This window comes from Eptesicus fuscus, chromosome 4 (assembly GCF_027574615.1).
Source record: "Eptesicus fuscus isolate TK198812 chromosome 4, DD_ASM_mEF_20220401, whole genome shotgun sequence".
In the NCBI taxonomy this organism is placed as follows: Eukaryota; Metazoa; Chordata; class Mammalia; order Chiroptera; family Vespertilionidae; genus Eptesicus; species Eptesicus fuscus.
Genome location: NC_072476.1, coordinates 22,815,660 through 22,832,070, shown reverse-complemented (window position 1 = coordinate 22,832,070; position 16,411 = coordinate 22,815,660). Strand labels below are relative to the sequence as shown.

Below are 16,411 nucleotides of genomic sequence, written 5' to 3'. Positions count from 1 at the left end.
TAAGGGTTTATCGGGAGGGGACTGAGCCTGACGAGGCTGCAGGGCCGCGAGGCCCCGCCCCCCCCAGATTCCCAGCACACCCTGCGCGGAGAGGACACGACGGTGGGGGAGGGGTGGAGGAAGGGGCGGGGCGAAGGGGGAAGAAAAGGGCGTCGTTTTACGACTGGGGCGGTGTGGTGCGGAAGCGGAAGTGAAGGGCGCGCTTGGCGGCGGCGGCGGGAGCTGCGGAGTCGGGAATCAAAACAAAGGGCCTGGCGGGGCGGGGGGAAGGCGGCGGGGTCGGAATGTGAGCGAAGGTGGAGCTGGCTGTAGAGGTGAGTGTGCCGGCAGCGTTGGGAACCAGTCCTTGATGGGCCCACTTCTCAGGGTCCATTAGGCTGGAGGAAAGAATGTATCCCCATTCCCCTGCCTATTGCTGGCAGAGGTTCGGGAGGTTGGCTAGTCCGTGGGGAAGGACTGGGACCCAGCACTCAGGCCCCCACTAAAGGTTCGGGTTGCCTCCCTTTCGTGTCCGTTCACGACTGTCATTGCTGCGCCGCTTCTGCCCTTTGGGAGGGGGGGGGAGTTGGCTCCCCGCCCGAACCTGTCTCCCTGCTTCCAATGGTGCCCTCCAGGTGTGGAGAGCAACCTTTCCAGAGGAGTTTGCTCTGTGGGAAGGTGAAGAGAGGAAGATGGGGCGGGTGCTTTTGCCACCCCCCTGAGCGTTTTGCATCCTCCTCAGTTTTCAACACTCCAGGGTGCAGCCTCTGGTTTGAAGGATAGTAGTTGAGTTTTCTTAGGGCTTGAGCCACTCCCACTACTGGTTGTAAGGCGACACCTTAATACACCTTTTAGAGTTCCCCAAGCACCTTTCTGATATTACCAAGAGCTCTCCAGTTACCTTATTATCTTTTGAACTTCCTAACATCTCTGAGCGGTAATTGTCTCGTTTTGCATTCAGAAATATTGAAACCTAACGGTCTTCCTAGGCGTTTATTGAACTCTTCATTCACTCAGCTATTATTGACATGTGTTAGATTCAGGAGATACAAAAATAAATAAGGAAACATGGTCCCTACTATCACGGTGTTTATATTCAAGTGAGAGAGACAGAAAATAAAGCAAGCAAATAAGACAATTTTAGATGGAAGAGCTATTGAAAAAAGTAATGGGATTGGGGAGGATGTAGGGGGTTAAGGATTAGATTGGGTGTTAAGGCCACTGCTAAGTTTTCTACTTGATTGTCTCATTTAATCCAAACAATAGCCCTATGAGGGTGCCACTATTATTATCAGGCCCCTTTTCCAGATGGGATCTGAGGCTTGGAGAGATTGTGAGCTACACAGAGAGGACGCCGAAGAATTGGGGATTACTATGCAGACAGTCTGACTTCAGAACCTGTGCTCTCAAACACTATCTGAATTGCTCAGATATTCTGAGAGGTAATGGCAGAAGTGAGACTTAAACGCAAATCAAAGAAAACTTTGCTTTGGCTACCTAAGTTACTTAGTGGCATTCCCAGGAATATTTGGGAAAATTTCCAGGTGCAGGCCACTAACCAGCTAATATGTGTGTACTTTCTGTTGCTGTATTGAGCAATACAGAGGGCACCTTGGTGTGGTAGAAAGAGGTGGACAAGCCTGGTCTGCTCCCTTTCTAATAGTGTGATCTTGGGCAAGTTAGAAAACTTCATTAAACTTCTGTTTTCTCCTCTGTAAGATGTGGCTTAATCATTGTATCCCTGTGGCAATCATAGGCCTGCTACAGAGTAGATAATAACATATTTGCTGAATGAAGAAATAATGTTAAATAAAAATGCTTTAGTAAACTATATTGTACTCTACCTGTCAGCTCACTTTCAGGATTGACCTTGAAGAGGTTTGTGAGAACACATTGAAGTTGTGTATACCCTGAATATCACAAATTCTTTATGATCTAGAGGAGATTGTGGGAGATATTAAACCTGTATTTAAGAGGAAAAACAAGTAGCATAATGTACTAATGTGGCAGTTAACTTCATCTCTGTCTCCAAATTAACTCCTAATTATAAACAGCTAGGTAAAATACAAATATTTATTTAGTATATACTAAGTGGCCAGCCCTGTGGTTGGCACAGGTGATAAAGTAGTGAAAACAAACAGATGGTGGGCTCCTTTAATATTTTTACACTCAGTAGTGCTGTGAGGTGTACAAGGGAGAAATTAGCCACACTGTACCGAGGAAGAACCCAAAATTTAATGACGTTTTGTAGCTTCAACATAGGGGCCAAATAGCAAATATTTTAGGCTTTGTAGGCAATATAGTCTCTGTTGCAAATACTTAATTCTGCAATTATAGTGCAAAAATCAGTCATAGACAGTTCTTAAATGAGTGCAGCCATGTCTTGATAAAACTGTTTATAGACACTGAAATTTGAATTTCATAAAATTTTGTGTTATAAAACATTATTTTGATATTTTTCTAAGAATTTAAAAATGTAAAATACATTCTTAGTTCGAATGCCATTTAAATAAAAGCAATGGGCTGGTTTTGGCTGGCAGGCCATAGTTTGCCTACCCCTGCTTTATGTGATCGGCCCTCCTATATCTTAAATATGGCACTTGTATCATCATCTCTCCCCTCACCTTACTATGTTGATGTTAAAACTGCTTGAAACGAGGATCTTATCAGAGAGATAGCTAAAAGGAATTCTTTTCTATAGTCCCAGGTTAAATTTCTGAAAGATAAATTAATAACCTTAAAGTGGCCACTGTAGGTAAGAGTAGGTGATTGTTGGGTATGATGGTGGGGACTTTGAAATGAGATTCAGTTGTCCTTACCATTGGCTGGCTGCCTCCATGCCCAATGGCTATTATTGATTTGATCTGCTTTTATTGTACTGTTTAGATACAGCACATCTATGACTTGAGATTTCTCTGTTAGATTTTTGTTGGTATTCCAGATTACACTTTCATAATAAGTAAACTAAGAAATTGGTTTGATTTGTTTTGTAGCAGAATCAAATTCAAAGTCTAACCTTGGTCGGATGGCTCAGTTGGTTGAAGCATCGTCCTGTATACCAAAAGGTTGTGGGTTCAATTCCTAGACAGGGTACATACCTAGGTTTCAGGTTTGATCCCTGGTTTGGGCAGATAGAGGAGGCAACTGATTGATGTTTCTCATCTCAATAGTTCTCTCTCTCTTTCGCTCAAAATCATTTTTTTTAAAAAACCATATCTTCTGGGGAGAATTGAAAAAAAAAAAAATCAAAGTCCACAGAGGTCACATAATCTGGACCTTCCATATTAATATCAAAGACCAGTGGGATAAGTTGTTATTAAATCAATTTCAAAATCTTACATAACTGGTAATGAGGACATATAGTTATTCTTTACTAAAAATTACATGCTTTCTGCTGTTAACTTTTTTACTCTCATAGGAAGAGCCTTTAGGGAAAGATAGTTGAGAAAAATTAAGAAAAACTATAGAAAAAGTCTACTCTGGGCTGGAGGAGGTTGTCTCCAGCTAAGTGAAGAGGAGAGGTTTCACTCGGGATATGCAGGTGTCCAAGATTTGGCTACTTCTCTCAAGCATAGCATGGCTGTTTATAGAAAAGAAATAGGGCTCATCTGGAGTTCATTTTTATTGGAAGAATTATAGAACATGAGAAATGGAAGAGGCAAATTTCTTTAAAAAACAGGTGGATGCAGTCAGAATTTAAGCATAAACAGTCAACCAAGTTTGCCAAATTTTAGTAACCTGTAATATGCTTTGAAAGCTATTCTACTTTTATTCCTTAAGATCTTACTTGTTGGGAGCCATTGCACCATTAATATAGTTGCAGTCTCACATTTTAATAGTAAAATTTGTACTTATGCATATAAATAACATTGAAATCTCATTCTCAACAGGGTGGAAGAATGAAAGAAAAGAGAGGCGAAAGAATGTTGAACAACTTTGTGTGGCTGTATGATGGAAGGAAACGGAACTGAGAACTCCTGTAGTAGAACATGCGGATGGCTTCAACAAGATAATGGTGCTAAGCCATGGCTTTGGAAATTCTCTAATTGCTTTTCTCGTCCTGAGCAGATGTTGCCACTTAGTCCCCAAACGGTAACTATGTGCAAGACTAAGGGACATAGCAAACTCCTAATGCAAGTAGATGGGAGCTCAATTTGTTCTGGGGCAGTTGCTCTCCCTGGAGTCTGTGCTAAGGTTTCCTGGTGTCTTGCTTATATTACTTCTTGTGGAACATTATTATAATTCCTGACTCAATGAGCATAATTTTTTAACTCCTATATGTCCACTCTTAAGTAACAGTAGATGCTTTAAATATTTAATGTTAACATTTTGGGAAGATTTGTTTCTCATTAAAGTCATGGATTCCAAAGATAACCATTCCACATTGTAGAATACAATTGGAGAAAATATAAAATAGATTTTATTTTACTGTAGCCTTCTGAAATTTAAAAAAATAATAATTTTTTTTTTTATTGATTTTAGAGAGGACAGGAGAGGGAGAGAGAGATAGAAACATCAATGGTGAAAGAGAATCATTGATCGGCTGCCTCTTGCATGCCCCCTACTGGGGATGGAGCCCGTAACCTGGGCATGTGCCCTTGACTGGAATTGAACCTGGGACCCTTCAATCTGCAGGCTGATGCTCTATCCACTGAGCCAAACTAACTAGGGCCAGATCCAGACACTTGATTTTTGACAGTGGCATCCAGAATTGAGTATGTTCAAGGGGACCAACTCACAGTAACCCTGCCATAAGAGCTAGATTTGTATAAGTTAGAATGGCAGTGTATTCATTTCCAGCCTGAACTATAATTATCAGAAGGGCAGAATATAGTGCTTGTTGGATGGTCAGCCCATTGCTATTACCTCCCTTTTCGGTAAAATCTAACTGAAAATCCAGATTTCTCCTGAATGAATATAGAATCATAGCAAAAGGAGTGAAATCATAGAAGTCCTGTGGACCCTTTTATGCTCCCAGGAATGAGCATGTCTCAATCACTGATGAGGGCATCATCATTATCTTAGTAGAGCCTGCAGTCAGTCCATAAAGGCTCTTGATTATTTAGATCTCCTTTCAGGGTCCAGGAACTCTGCTGACAGGTTTATGTGCATGATCTTATTTTATCCTTCTAACAATTGTCAGAAGTACATCCTGTTGTTCCCAATTGAAAGATGAAGAAATGGAAGTGTAGAGGGCTTAAGTAACTTACTCAAGGTCATAAAGCTGTTGAGTATCAACATGCAAGCCAAGGCCTCTGACACTAATGCCATACCACAACCTTTATAAATTTACTGGCCTCCTGTGTCTATGTTGGAGGAATGTGACAAACTATTTCTCTTGTACCTCTTCCCAGACAGTTTTCTAATTACCCTAATTTTTTTCACTGGCTACAGAATAATAGTTGGGATTATGGATTTAGGCCATGATATTCTAGGGTTTGCTAAATGTCATCAGCAACACGTTTACAGACTTGCCCACAGATGGGTCACTTGAGGAGATGGCTAAGCTCATCCATAGTGTTTGGAATCTCCTATGAAGGACCTTACTAAAACCCCTTAATGCTTTTACTGCAAAGCACTTGGCTTTTAAGCCATGTTTATTGAATGCTGCTGTGACTGTGTTGTTTCCATACCACCTATTTTGTCTTCAGAAGATGCCGTAAGAAAAGGGGAAGTTATCAAAAGGAGGTAACTGAGACATAGATGGTTAACCCAGTTTACCAAAGACCCTTCCCCTAGTCCAGTGGTCGGCAAACTTCGGCTCGTGAGCCACATGCGGCTCGCGAGCCGCAGCCGCGGTTTGCTGCTCTGTTGACTAATGAGTTTGCCAACCACTGGGATAGGGGCTTAATCACAAGGAACAACAACAGCCTGTAATTATTGGAATCGAGAGTCTAGGTCAGTGGTTGGCAAACTCATTAGTCAACAGAGCACATGCGGCTCGCGAGCCGTGGTTTGCCGATCACTGCCCTAGTCTCTTAAAATTCTGGAAGAACACAGTCTTTTTTAAATATATATATATATATATTATAATTGTTTCTCCTTTTTTCCCTCCATATCTCCCCACCCCCCGCTGTCCTTATCCATAGGTGTATGATTTTTGTCCAGGCTCTTCCTGTACCCCCCACACAGACACCCCTTTCCCCCTGAGAATTATCAATCCACTCCCATTCTATGCCTCTGATTCTATTATGTTCACCAGTTTATTCTGTTCCTCAGATTTTTAATTCACTTGACTTTTAGATTCACTTGTTGATAGATATGTATTTGTTGTTCATAATTTTTATCTTTACTTTTTTCTTATTTTTCCTCTTTTTAAAGAATACCTTTCAGCATTTCAAAATACTGGTTTGGTGGTGAGAAACTCCTTTAGCTTTTTCTTATCTGTGAAGCTCTTTATCTGCCCTTCAATTCTGAATGATAACTTTGCTGGGTAGAGTAGTCTTGGTTGTAGGTTCTTGCTATTCATCACTTTGAATATTTCTTGCAACTCCCGTCTGGCCTGCATGGTTTCTGTTGAGAAATCAGCTGATAATCGTATGGGTGCTCCCTTGTAGGTAACTAACTGTTTTTCTCTTGCTGCTTGTAAGATTCTCTCTTTGTCTTTTGCCCTTGGCATTTTAATTATGATGTGTCTTGGTGTGGTCCTCTTTGGATTCCTTTTGTTTGGGGTTCTGTGTGCTTCCTGGACTTGTAAGTCTATTTCTTTTACCAGGTGGGGGAAGTTTTCGGTCATTATTTCTTCAAATAGGTTTTCAGCGTCTTGCTCTCTCTCTTCTTCTGGCACCCCCATAATTCTGATGTTGGTACGCTTGTAGTTGTCCCAGAGGCTTCTTACACTATCTTCAACTTTCTGAATTCTCTTCTCTTCTTGCTTCTCTGGAGGAGTGTCCTTTGCCTCTTTGTATTCCAAATCTTTGAGTTGATTCTTGCGTTCCTCTAGTCTGCTGTTGGGTCTCTGTATAATATTTTTTATTTCAGTCAGTGTATGTTTAATTTCTAGTTGATCCTTTTTCATATCCTCGAGGGTCTCATTAAATTTATCGTCCTTTTCCATGAAATTCTTGAAAAACCTTATAACCGTGGTTTTGAACTCTATGTCCATTCGTTTGTTCTCCTCCATGTCTTTCGTTTGGGATCTGTTTCCTTGCCTCCTCATTTTCGCTGCTTCCCTGAGTTGGTTGGGTAGCTTTGTGTACTAGGTGTCCTATTGGTTCAACGGGTCAGCCTCCCAGTTACCCGAGGTGGACACTCTTGGCGTACCCCTTTGTGGACTGTGTGTACAGCCTTGTAGTTAAGTCTTGATTGTTGTTGTTGTCACTGGGAGGAATTGACCTCCAGGCCAATTGGCTGTGAGGACCTGCTGTGTCTATAACGGAAGAATTGCTGTGCTGGAGACTCGTTTATGGGGCAGGACTTGTTCCAGTAGGGCTTTGGTGCTCACTGAGTCTGCCTCTTGAATGTGTCCCTTATGAGAGTGGTTGAAATCTGGTGTCGTCTCACACCGACCACTAGATACACTAGTGTCTGGATCTCCAATGGGGTGCAGGTGAGCTACTGTCTGAGGCCCCCAAGCAGGAGCTACAGCAAGAACTACAGTTTTCTCCTCTTTGCTTGGGATTTGGCGGTTTTGGAGCAGTCTGACTGGAGCTGCAGTTAATTTGGTTAAGCTGCCACAGAACAGGCCATTTATATGCAAAAGCCGCTGTGTGGAGCCTGGGCAGGTTTGTAGAATGTGTGGGGCGGGGTCTCAGGGCGTCACTAGGCTGGGGCGTGGCAAACGGCGATGGCTGCCGTCAGCTGTCTCTGCCTTTCCGTGTTTCCAAGTCCCTGCGTCCCACGCTCCAGCGCAGTAAACACTGATTGCTGGGCGCACCTCTGCAAAAAAAGTCACTCTCACTTTCCGACCCGATGGCCGAGAGTCCAGCTTCTCCTCGTAGGCGTCTGGGTCCCCCACGTGTCCCCAGAAACTGGATTTCAGAGTGATCGGGAGCTTGTCTCCCTGCGGGTTGAAGAAAAGCCGCGCTCCCAGTCGCCTGCCACCAGCCCGATTCACGCGCCTCCGTACCTCAGCTTTTCAGCGTTTGTGCTCCTTTCTCTTCTTAGTTGTAAATCCTTCCACTCAGCCAACTTTCCCGTGGTTCTGGGTGGTAGACGTTTTGTCTTTTAGTTGTAGTTTTGAAATTGTTGTGGGAGGCGGCAGTTTAGTTGTTTAACTTTGCCGCCATCTTGGTTCCTCTCTCCGGCTCCCGCGGCGGCCCCAAGAACACAGTCTTACCTTTCGTTGTCTTTCCATGTTCACCTCCTGCAGGCCTCTCTGAAGAATGCCACTGGTTTTAGTTGGTATTCCATTTTGTTTGTTTGTTCATGATTGAGTGGTATAAACAGGATTGAATCCTTTCCATTGTTGAATGCAATAGGATGTAACCAAAAATCTCTGGCCTCATTAAATTAACTGGTGTTCTGATTTTTTTCTCTCAGAAAGATTACATGGAGAACAAGAAAGTTGCTGTGGAATTAAAGGATGTACCATCTCCCCTTCATACTGGCTCTAAACTTTTCCCAGCTGTTCCACTTCCAGATACTCATTCTCTTCAGCAAACTAAAATACAGCTTCCAACTGTCCCCAAAGTAAGCTGCTGTGCTCATTGCACTAATGAACCCTCCACTTCACCAATGCATTTTGGTGGTGGCGGTGGCGGTGGCGGTAACGGAGGTACTGGTAGCTTGATTCACACAGGCACAGTGTTAGACTCACCGAGCACCAGGACAATCACATGCCAGGTAGGGTCAGGACTTGCTTTTCAGTCTGCACCTTCACTCCAGAATGCCTTAGCTAGGAACAGTATGGCCGGCATTGCAAGTGACTTTCCCAGCACGTGTCCAGAAAGTAATCTCTCTTCCTGCCAACACCTGCCCTGTTGTGGAAAGCTCCATTTCCAGTCATGCCATGGTAACGTGCACAAGCTACATCAGTTCCCGGCTCTTCAGGGCTGCGCCTCTGCTGGCTATTTCCCCTGTTCTGATTTCACAAGTGGGGCTCCAGGGCATTTGGAAGAGCACATTTCACAGTCGGAGCTAACACCTCACTTGTGCACCAGCTCTTTGCACCTAAATGTGGTCCCTCCGGTGTGTTTAAAGGGCTCCCTTTACTGCGAAGACTGTCTAAACAAGGTTTGTATCTTTTTATTTGATATGTTGGGGGCAGCTGAGGTTTGAGGAATGACATTTTTAAAGTGGATATATCTTGAAAAGCCTTTATTTTGCATGGGGTTGAAGATCCTTCCATGATGTCGCTTTCTCCCCATGAGCATAACTTCTGCTGGTCCCAAAGCTAAGGGTAAAATGGGAAGGACCATTCAGATAGGTAGAGAGTAATTATTTATATAGTTTACCCTGTTAGGGCCTCTTGTATTAAATCTGTTTCCTACATGTAAACCTAGTTCAGCAAAGCCTGGTGTACTCTTTTGTCTTTAAAGGCTACAGCATGATTGTGATTTCTTATAACACCCTCTACACGAACCCATTCATGTAATGTAGGTAATTGCATGTTGTCCTTTTGTAGTAATTTGAGGAACTTGAAACTTGGCCTCAATCCCACCTGTGTTTAAGTGAACACTTTAATTCCCTTTATGTAAAGTATGTCTGAGGTCTCCATTGCAGCAGACACATGAATATAAAGGCCCCAGAATATAAAGGTCTGATCATGTGACTCTCCTGATCATTTCAAGTCACTTCTTCGAGTGAGTTTATGAATTGATAAGTAATAGTTCTAGGAAAGATGATTTGAAAAGATATTTTATTAGAGGTTAGCACCTGGAAAGGAGAAACACTTGGAATGCGTTTTCAGTTGTTGTATATAATTCTGAAATGATATATCTGAAACCTTTTTTTTTTTTTTAATTTTAAAACAGCCGGCAAGAAATAGTATAATTGCTGCTGCTAAAGTCTGGCCAAATATACCACCTCCAAATACTCAAACTGCACCTATTACTGTTCCTCTGTGTAATGGCTGTGGAACCAAAGGGAAGGAGGCCACATTGTTATTGGCGGCCAGTCTAGACAAAGCTGCTTCGAAATTTGGTAAATGACAGTATAGTATAAAATGTGCATATTTAAGTAGTTTTCAATATCATATACTAACTGTGCATTTAATTGCCTGTAAAAGAGTCCTTGTGGTTCTAAAGCTACTGTGTATGTGAGTCTCCATTTCCATCTCTTGCTAAAAATATTTCTATTTTTATAGATGAGGAAGTTATTCGCCCTTTATTTATATTTTTAAAAATACAGTTATTGATTTCAAAAGGAAGGGATAGGGAGAGAGAGAGAGAGAAACATTAATGATGGGAGAGAATCATTGATCGGCTGCCTCCGGCACGCTCCACAGTAGGATTGAGCCTGCAACCCGGGCATATGCCCTAACCAAGAATCGAACTGTGACCTCCTGGTTCATAGGTCAAGGATGCTCAACCACTGAGCCACGCCATCTGGGCTCATTTGCCCTTTATATTAGGCTAGGGCTAATTGAGATCAGAAGCTGTGCGTAGAAAAATGGGGAGTACATTAGGAGAAATAAGTACTGGACGGGACATGGTGTCAACTTAGGTTAATAATCACACTTGTTAATTATATACTCTCTAGGTCTACGTCTTTAGAAAGGTTTGGTAATGACTGGTGAAAAATGACATTTGAAAACCTAAGAGCATTTCCCCCAAAAGTAATTAATGTGATATTTTATTTTTAAAAAACATTTAAAAAAGATTAAATCAGATGTTAATGCTACACTAAAAATCATTTAAAATTGACGGTAAAAACTTCACCTTTTGTTACCTCTTCATTGTTCTTTCCTGCAGAGCATGGAAATCAGGTCCCAGAGCTGCAGCATCCACTCACCTATGTGTTAGTATTTAGAGATGCATAAGTGGTCAGCATGAGGGTGGCTCATGCTTTGCGATGGATTATTGTGGGCTTAAAGTAAATTAACCTTTTTAAGTTTGTTCTCTCCTGAAAAATAGGAATAATTGCTAGAGGTACTATGACAGCTTGGGGTTACTTGTTTTATTAGATCAACCATTGAGATTGGTATCCTTAAAATTAATATCCATCAATTATTTTGATTTCCTGCCACTAAGAATGATAGGTAGCTATCTATTTTATTTCAATTTGCCATTTCTCTTTCATTATGTGTAATTGAAAGTGTTAACATTTCTTAAGGCTCACCAGAAGTTGCACTAGCCGGACAGATGCTGGAAAACTTACCCCCCATTGGAGTTTTTTGGGATATTGAAAACTGCTCAGTTCCCTCTGGCCGCTCAGCCTCTGCTGTTGTACATAGAATCCGTGAGAAGTTTTTTAAAGGCCATAGAGAAGCAGAATTCATCTGTGTTTGTGACATCAGTAAAGAAAACAAAGAAGTTATTCAAGAGCTGAATAATTGCCAGGTAAAAAAATAAAACAGTTGTAATTTATTATGGTACAAGAATAGTTACATGTGATTTTCTTTTAAAGAATTACAATGCAAAATTTGTTTAATGTTCATTTGGAAATAAAGTAGCAAAAGATTATTTCTAAGGTACAGTAAATCCCCACTTAACATTGTCAATAGGTTCTACAACTTCAAGAGAAATGACATATAATGAAATCAGTTTTGCCATAGGCTAATTGATATAAACAAGAGTTAAGTTCCTACAGCATTTCACTAGGGTTGTAACAAAATGACATTGAACAAAATGATGTCATTCCAGGGCCTGATGTAGTAGGAATCATCTAATCATGTCTAATCTTTCAGTAATGCTACTGTATATGACTAGTGATATACCTGTATAAAGGTTTCCTTTTATTTTCATAATTACTCTGTGAACAAGGCTCATAGAATTTATTATTTGAAATTTACGAATGAAATTGAGACTCCCAAAGTGGTTAAGCAACTTAACAAAAATTTTTAAATTGATTTTAGGGAGTTGGGAAGTGGGGGGGTCTGAGGATGGCAGAGAGAGAAAGAGAAAGAGAAACATCACTTTGTTGTTCCACTTATTTATGCAATAATTGGTTGATTCTTTTATGTGTCCGACCTGGGATCGAACTCATGACCTTGGTGTATGGGGACGATGTTCCAGCCAACAGCCATCTGGCCAGGGCTTAAGCAACTTTTTTTAAAAATTGATTTTAAAATCAAGAGAGAGGAAGGGAGAAGGATAGAGAGATAGAAACATCGGTAGGAGAGAAACATCATTCAACTGCCTCCTGTATGCCCCCTAATGGGGGTTGAGCCCACATCCCAGACATGTGCCCTGACTGGGAGTCAAACCAGTGACCTCTTGGTTTGTGGGTCGATGCTCAACCACTGAGCCATACTGGCTGGACTTAACTTTTTATATATATATATTATTATACACACACACACACACACACACACACACACATATATATATTATTGATATTTTTACAGAAAGGAAGGGAGAGGGATAGAGAGTTAGAAACATTGATGAGAGAGAAACATCAATCAGCTGCCTCCTGCACACTCCCTACTGGGGATGTGCCCAAAACCAAGGTACATGCCCTTGACCAGAATCGAACCTGGGACCCTTGAGTCCGAAGGCTGAGGCTCTATCCACTGAGCCAAACCGCTTAGGGCTTAAGCAACTTTTTTAAGATCACATGGCCATTACGTAGATAACCTAAGATTTAAATCCAGATTGACCCCAAAGTCTGTTCTCTTGAACTGGAACTAGAATCTAGTTCTTTTATTATATGTTTATGTTCTTTATAAAAACTAATCTATTGTGTATTGCATGTAGTTGTGGCACCTCTCAAAACTTTTCTTGCTTTGAAGACTGTTATTTATGAGCCTGATAATTTTTTTTTGTTAATTCTCACCCAAGGATATTTTTCAATTGATTTCTAGAGAGATTGGAGGGAGGGGAATGAGAAAGAGGAAGATCTATGTGACAGACTCACATTGATCGGTTGCCTCCCGCATGCATCCTGGCCAGGACAGGAATCAAACCTGCAACCCAGGTGCATGCCCTTAACCAGGAATTGAACCTTTGACTCTTCGGTGTGCAGGCCACCGAGCCACAGCCAGAGCAAGCCTTATAATTTTAATAGAAATAAACACATTTTAGCTCCCTAAAGGATAGGTGCCTCTCCTGTTCACTACCTGACCCCAGATCCTGAAAGGCGTAGTGTATATAGCATAGACAAATGACACCAGCCCCAAATCTTATTTTAATCATATATCAAATCTCTGATATTCCCAAATTGTTGGTAAAAGCTCTTCGTGAGAATTCATGCAACTACTTCAAATTTCACTTCCTTTTCTCTGCCTAATTTCTGATAGGGGCATGGATGAAGTGCAAAAGCAGATTAGAGAGGAGAGTGGGGGTAATAATGGAAGCAGGAAATTCTTAGGGAGAACCAAATTTGAAATTATTGACATCTGGTTGTAATTTTTCCCCATTTCAAGTTGTAGTAATAATGAAAGATTTTATTTCCTCAAAGGTAGTCTGTTAAGATGTGGGCAGAATGTGTAGTGATTTTCTCACCTCAGCCTTTGCTCATTTGTCCTTATTATAAATTAATGCAGGTAACTGTTGCCCATATCAATGCTACTGCGAAGAACGCTGCCGATGATAAACTCCGCCAGAGTCTCCGAAGGTTCGCAAATACGCACACTGCTCCAGCCACTGTGGTTCTTGTGTCAAGTAAGTGTGGAAACATCTGCTCATTTCAGCTAAATGCACTATGTGGGAATTATCATAGGGGCCAGAACATGTTGAAGTAAAAGGTGTCCCAAAGAGGCTGAAGTACATAGGACATATTTATGCTTACGTCTGGGAACTGTGTAGGAAATAATAATGGATCTACATGGAATTCTGTATTTTCTCCTTGGAACTTGAGTAAAGATTCTTGTGGGGTGAAGTTTATTAAAGAAAATGTAATTTTTTCTTTTTAAAAAAAGAAAAGAAAACTAATATTGTTTTTAACCCTGGGCCAATGCTGCTAATCTTAAAAATCTAAGATGAGTAATTTTCAAAGTTGACACTCCCCAAAATATTAGTATTTGCTCCCTGTTACAACTAGAAGTAACACGTGTCTTGGGATTCAGTATAAGTATGTGGTAAAATTGTCTTACCATGCTAATTCCTCTGATATCAAATGTGTTCCTATTCTAAAAAGGGAGGGGGAAGGGTCGGCTTTAGCTCAAGCGGTTACATCATCATGGCAGACACTAACAAGGGAGGGTGGAGTCTGTCTTTCTCAAGTGTTTCTAATGTTTGGGGATGGGGTTGGGCTGTACCTTTCCTTTCAGCTGATGTCAATTTTGCCTTGGAACTTAGTGACCTGAGACACAGACATGGTTTTCACATAATTTTGATCCATAAAAACCAGGCCTCAGAAGCACTGCTGCATCATGCTAATGAACTGATTAGATTTGAAGAATTCATTTCCGACTTGCCCCCCAGGTCACCACTAAAAATGCCAGTAAGTGAGTTTGCCTTCTTTTTGCTATATTCCAGCATTAGATTAGGGAGGTTGAAGAAGCCCTTAGCAAGGGGTTTCCAAGCCTAGAGGAAGCTCTTCATTATAGGAGGCTGGCCAGATTTTGAAATAAAGGTTAGAAATCTTCAATTCTTCCCTTACAAATATACAGAGACTTGATATGTATGAATGTTGTTTTTATTTTTAAAATTGCCTTAGATTTACCTTACCAACAGCCACTTGCCAGTGTCTCCATAGCTAACAATGCTTTGTGTCAGATGGATAGAAATAATGGAATAAGATTTATTATTCCTTTTGCTTTCAAGTGTTTTGGGTTAAGTATATGGTGATGGTTTGTACCAACTGGTGTGTTTGGAGTCAAATAAACAGAGGAATTGTAAAGTTTTCAGGCATTTAAAATATAAGTCCTCAGCAGGCCTCTGAGCCTGTTTTCTATAGTTGCACTCATGTCATGCACGTGCACAGGAAAGTAGGAATGGTTATTGCTACACCTGTAGCCTATTAAGCCACATGATAGGAGAATGTGAGTTATTTCCAGCAAGATGAGCAAGTCTGACAATCTTGATTCGGGACAGGAATGTTTACTGCAATGCTGAGCAACATTAATAAGTTGCTTGGAGATTATTTATGTAACTCTTAAAGAAATAGTAACGATGGAGAGGAGCTATAGTGTAGATGAAGCAGAAGAGTAGGCAATCCCATACATTAAGTGCAGTTTTAATGTAATTAAATAACTTTAAAGTTACAGAAGTACCTTAGAGATTATCTCATCCAATGTCCTTATGTTAGGGAGGAGAAAGTCAGCACTTAGAAAAAGTAAGCACTTCATTGGGGGTCACGCAGCTTGATCACAGAAGAGCACAGACGACCCCAGGGCCTCTGATCCAAGCACTTGAGCTCTAGTCCCCCTATATTCCCTGATACCCAGAACAAGCCAAGATTAAACACATGCTAAGGATAATCCAGTTGGGGATACCAGAGTCTGACCCTACTTCAGTCTTTGGAGCCACCCTCCTAATTATTTTTTGTTGTTATTCATTACGTTTTTAGCCATTTGGCTATAGCTACATTTTTCTCCCTTCTGCTTCTGTTTGCACTCACTTTTCTAATCTGGAAGACCTTGAAGTCAGATGTATTTTAGGTGAAAGATTGCCCACTATAGAAATCCTTATTCCTTATGGTTAAAAAACAAAACATAATTCAGAAATTGAATCTTGCCAGTCTCATTCACTAGAGTGATAACTTTAGATACAGTTCTCTTTTTCTATGTTTTTTAGTCTAAATAAGTTCACCTTCTCCCATCTAAATCATTATTTACCTCCCCTCCAAGGTCTCAAGCTTGTTGGAGATCATTTGTTCTTCTTATTTTGTAATTAAATGTACGGCCTTGAGTTAACCTCTTGTAACACTTCTCCTCTGTGTCAGCAGTGCCACACTCTGCTCTATGTTTATAACCTACCAGCAAATAAAGATGGCAAGAGCATCAGCAACAGGCTCAGACGCCTGTCCGACAATTGTGGTGGGAAAGTGCTGAGCATCACGGGCTGCAGTGCAATCCTCCGCTTTATAAACCAAGATAGTGCAGAACGGGCCCAGAAGCGAATGGAAAATGAAGATGTCTTTGGGAATAGGATCATTGTGTCATTTACTCCCAAAAATAAAGAACTTTGTGAAACAAATGGTTCAAATGCAATTCCTGATAAAGTGAAGTCTCCCAAAAAACTTAAGATTCCAAAATTGTGCCTCATCAAAGATGCAAATGAGCAATCTTCCAGTGCCAAAGCCATGCCTGGAAAAGGGTCGCAGGCAAATTCTGGATCTGCTGCAAAAAACACAAATGTGAAAAGTTTACAGGTAATTATGGTACCTCTTGCTTTCTGAAGTTTATGGTAGGTTTGGTTTCTTTGTCTCTGTGTTTTACAGGCCCGCT

The 16,411-nt window shown here is 41.1% G+C and overlaps 1 protein-coding gene across 5 annotated transcripts in view; it reads left to right on the top strand.

The window, feature by feature from the left end:
• The first annotated feature begins 243 nt into the window (after nucleotides 1–243).
• MARF1 (meiosis regulator and mRNA stability factor 1) overlaps nucleotides 244–16,411 on the top strand; it is a 53,811-nt gene continuing 37,643 nt past the window's right edge. For 4 of the 5 annotated variants that reach the window (XM_054714753.1, XM_028145467.2, XM_028145474.2 and 1 more), the window contains exons 1-8: nucleotides 244–314; nucleotides 3,870–4,071; nucleotides 8,461–9,153; nucleotides 9,894–10,062; nucleotides 11,194–11,420; nucleotides 13,565–13,682; nucleotides 14,291–14,463; nucleotides 15,907–16,335. In XM_054714753.1, coding sequence (XP_054570728.1) covers nucleotides 3,928–4,071; nucleotides 8,461–9,153; nucleotides 9,894–10,062; nucleotides 11,194–11,420; nucleotides 13,565–13,682; nucleotides 14,291–14,463; nucleotides 15,907–16,335 — 1,953 coding nt within the window. In that variant the 5' untranslated portion in view covers nucleotides 244–314; nucleotides 3,870–3,927. The remainder of the gene's footprint in view (nucleotides 315–3,869; nucleotides 4,072–8,460; nucleotides 9,154–9,893; nucleotides 10,063–11,193; nucleotides 11,421–13,564; nucleotides 13,683–14,290; nucleotides 14,464–15,906; nucleotides 16,336–16,411) is intronic. The other variant, XM_028145468.2, reaches the window with a different exon arrangement.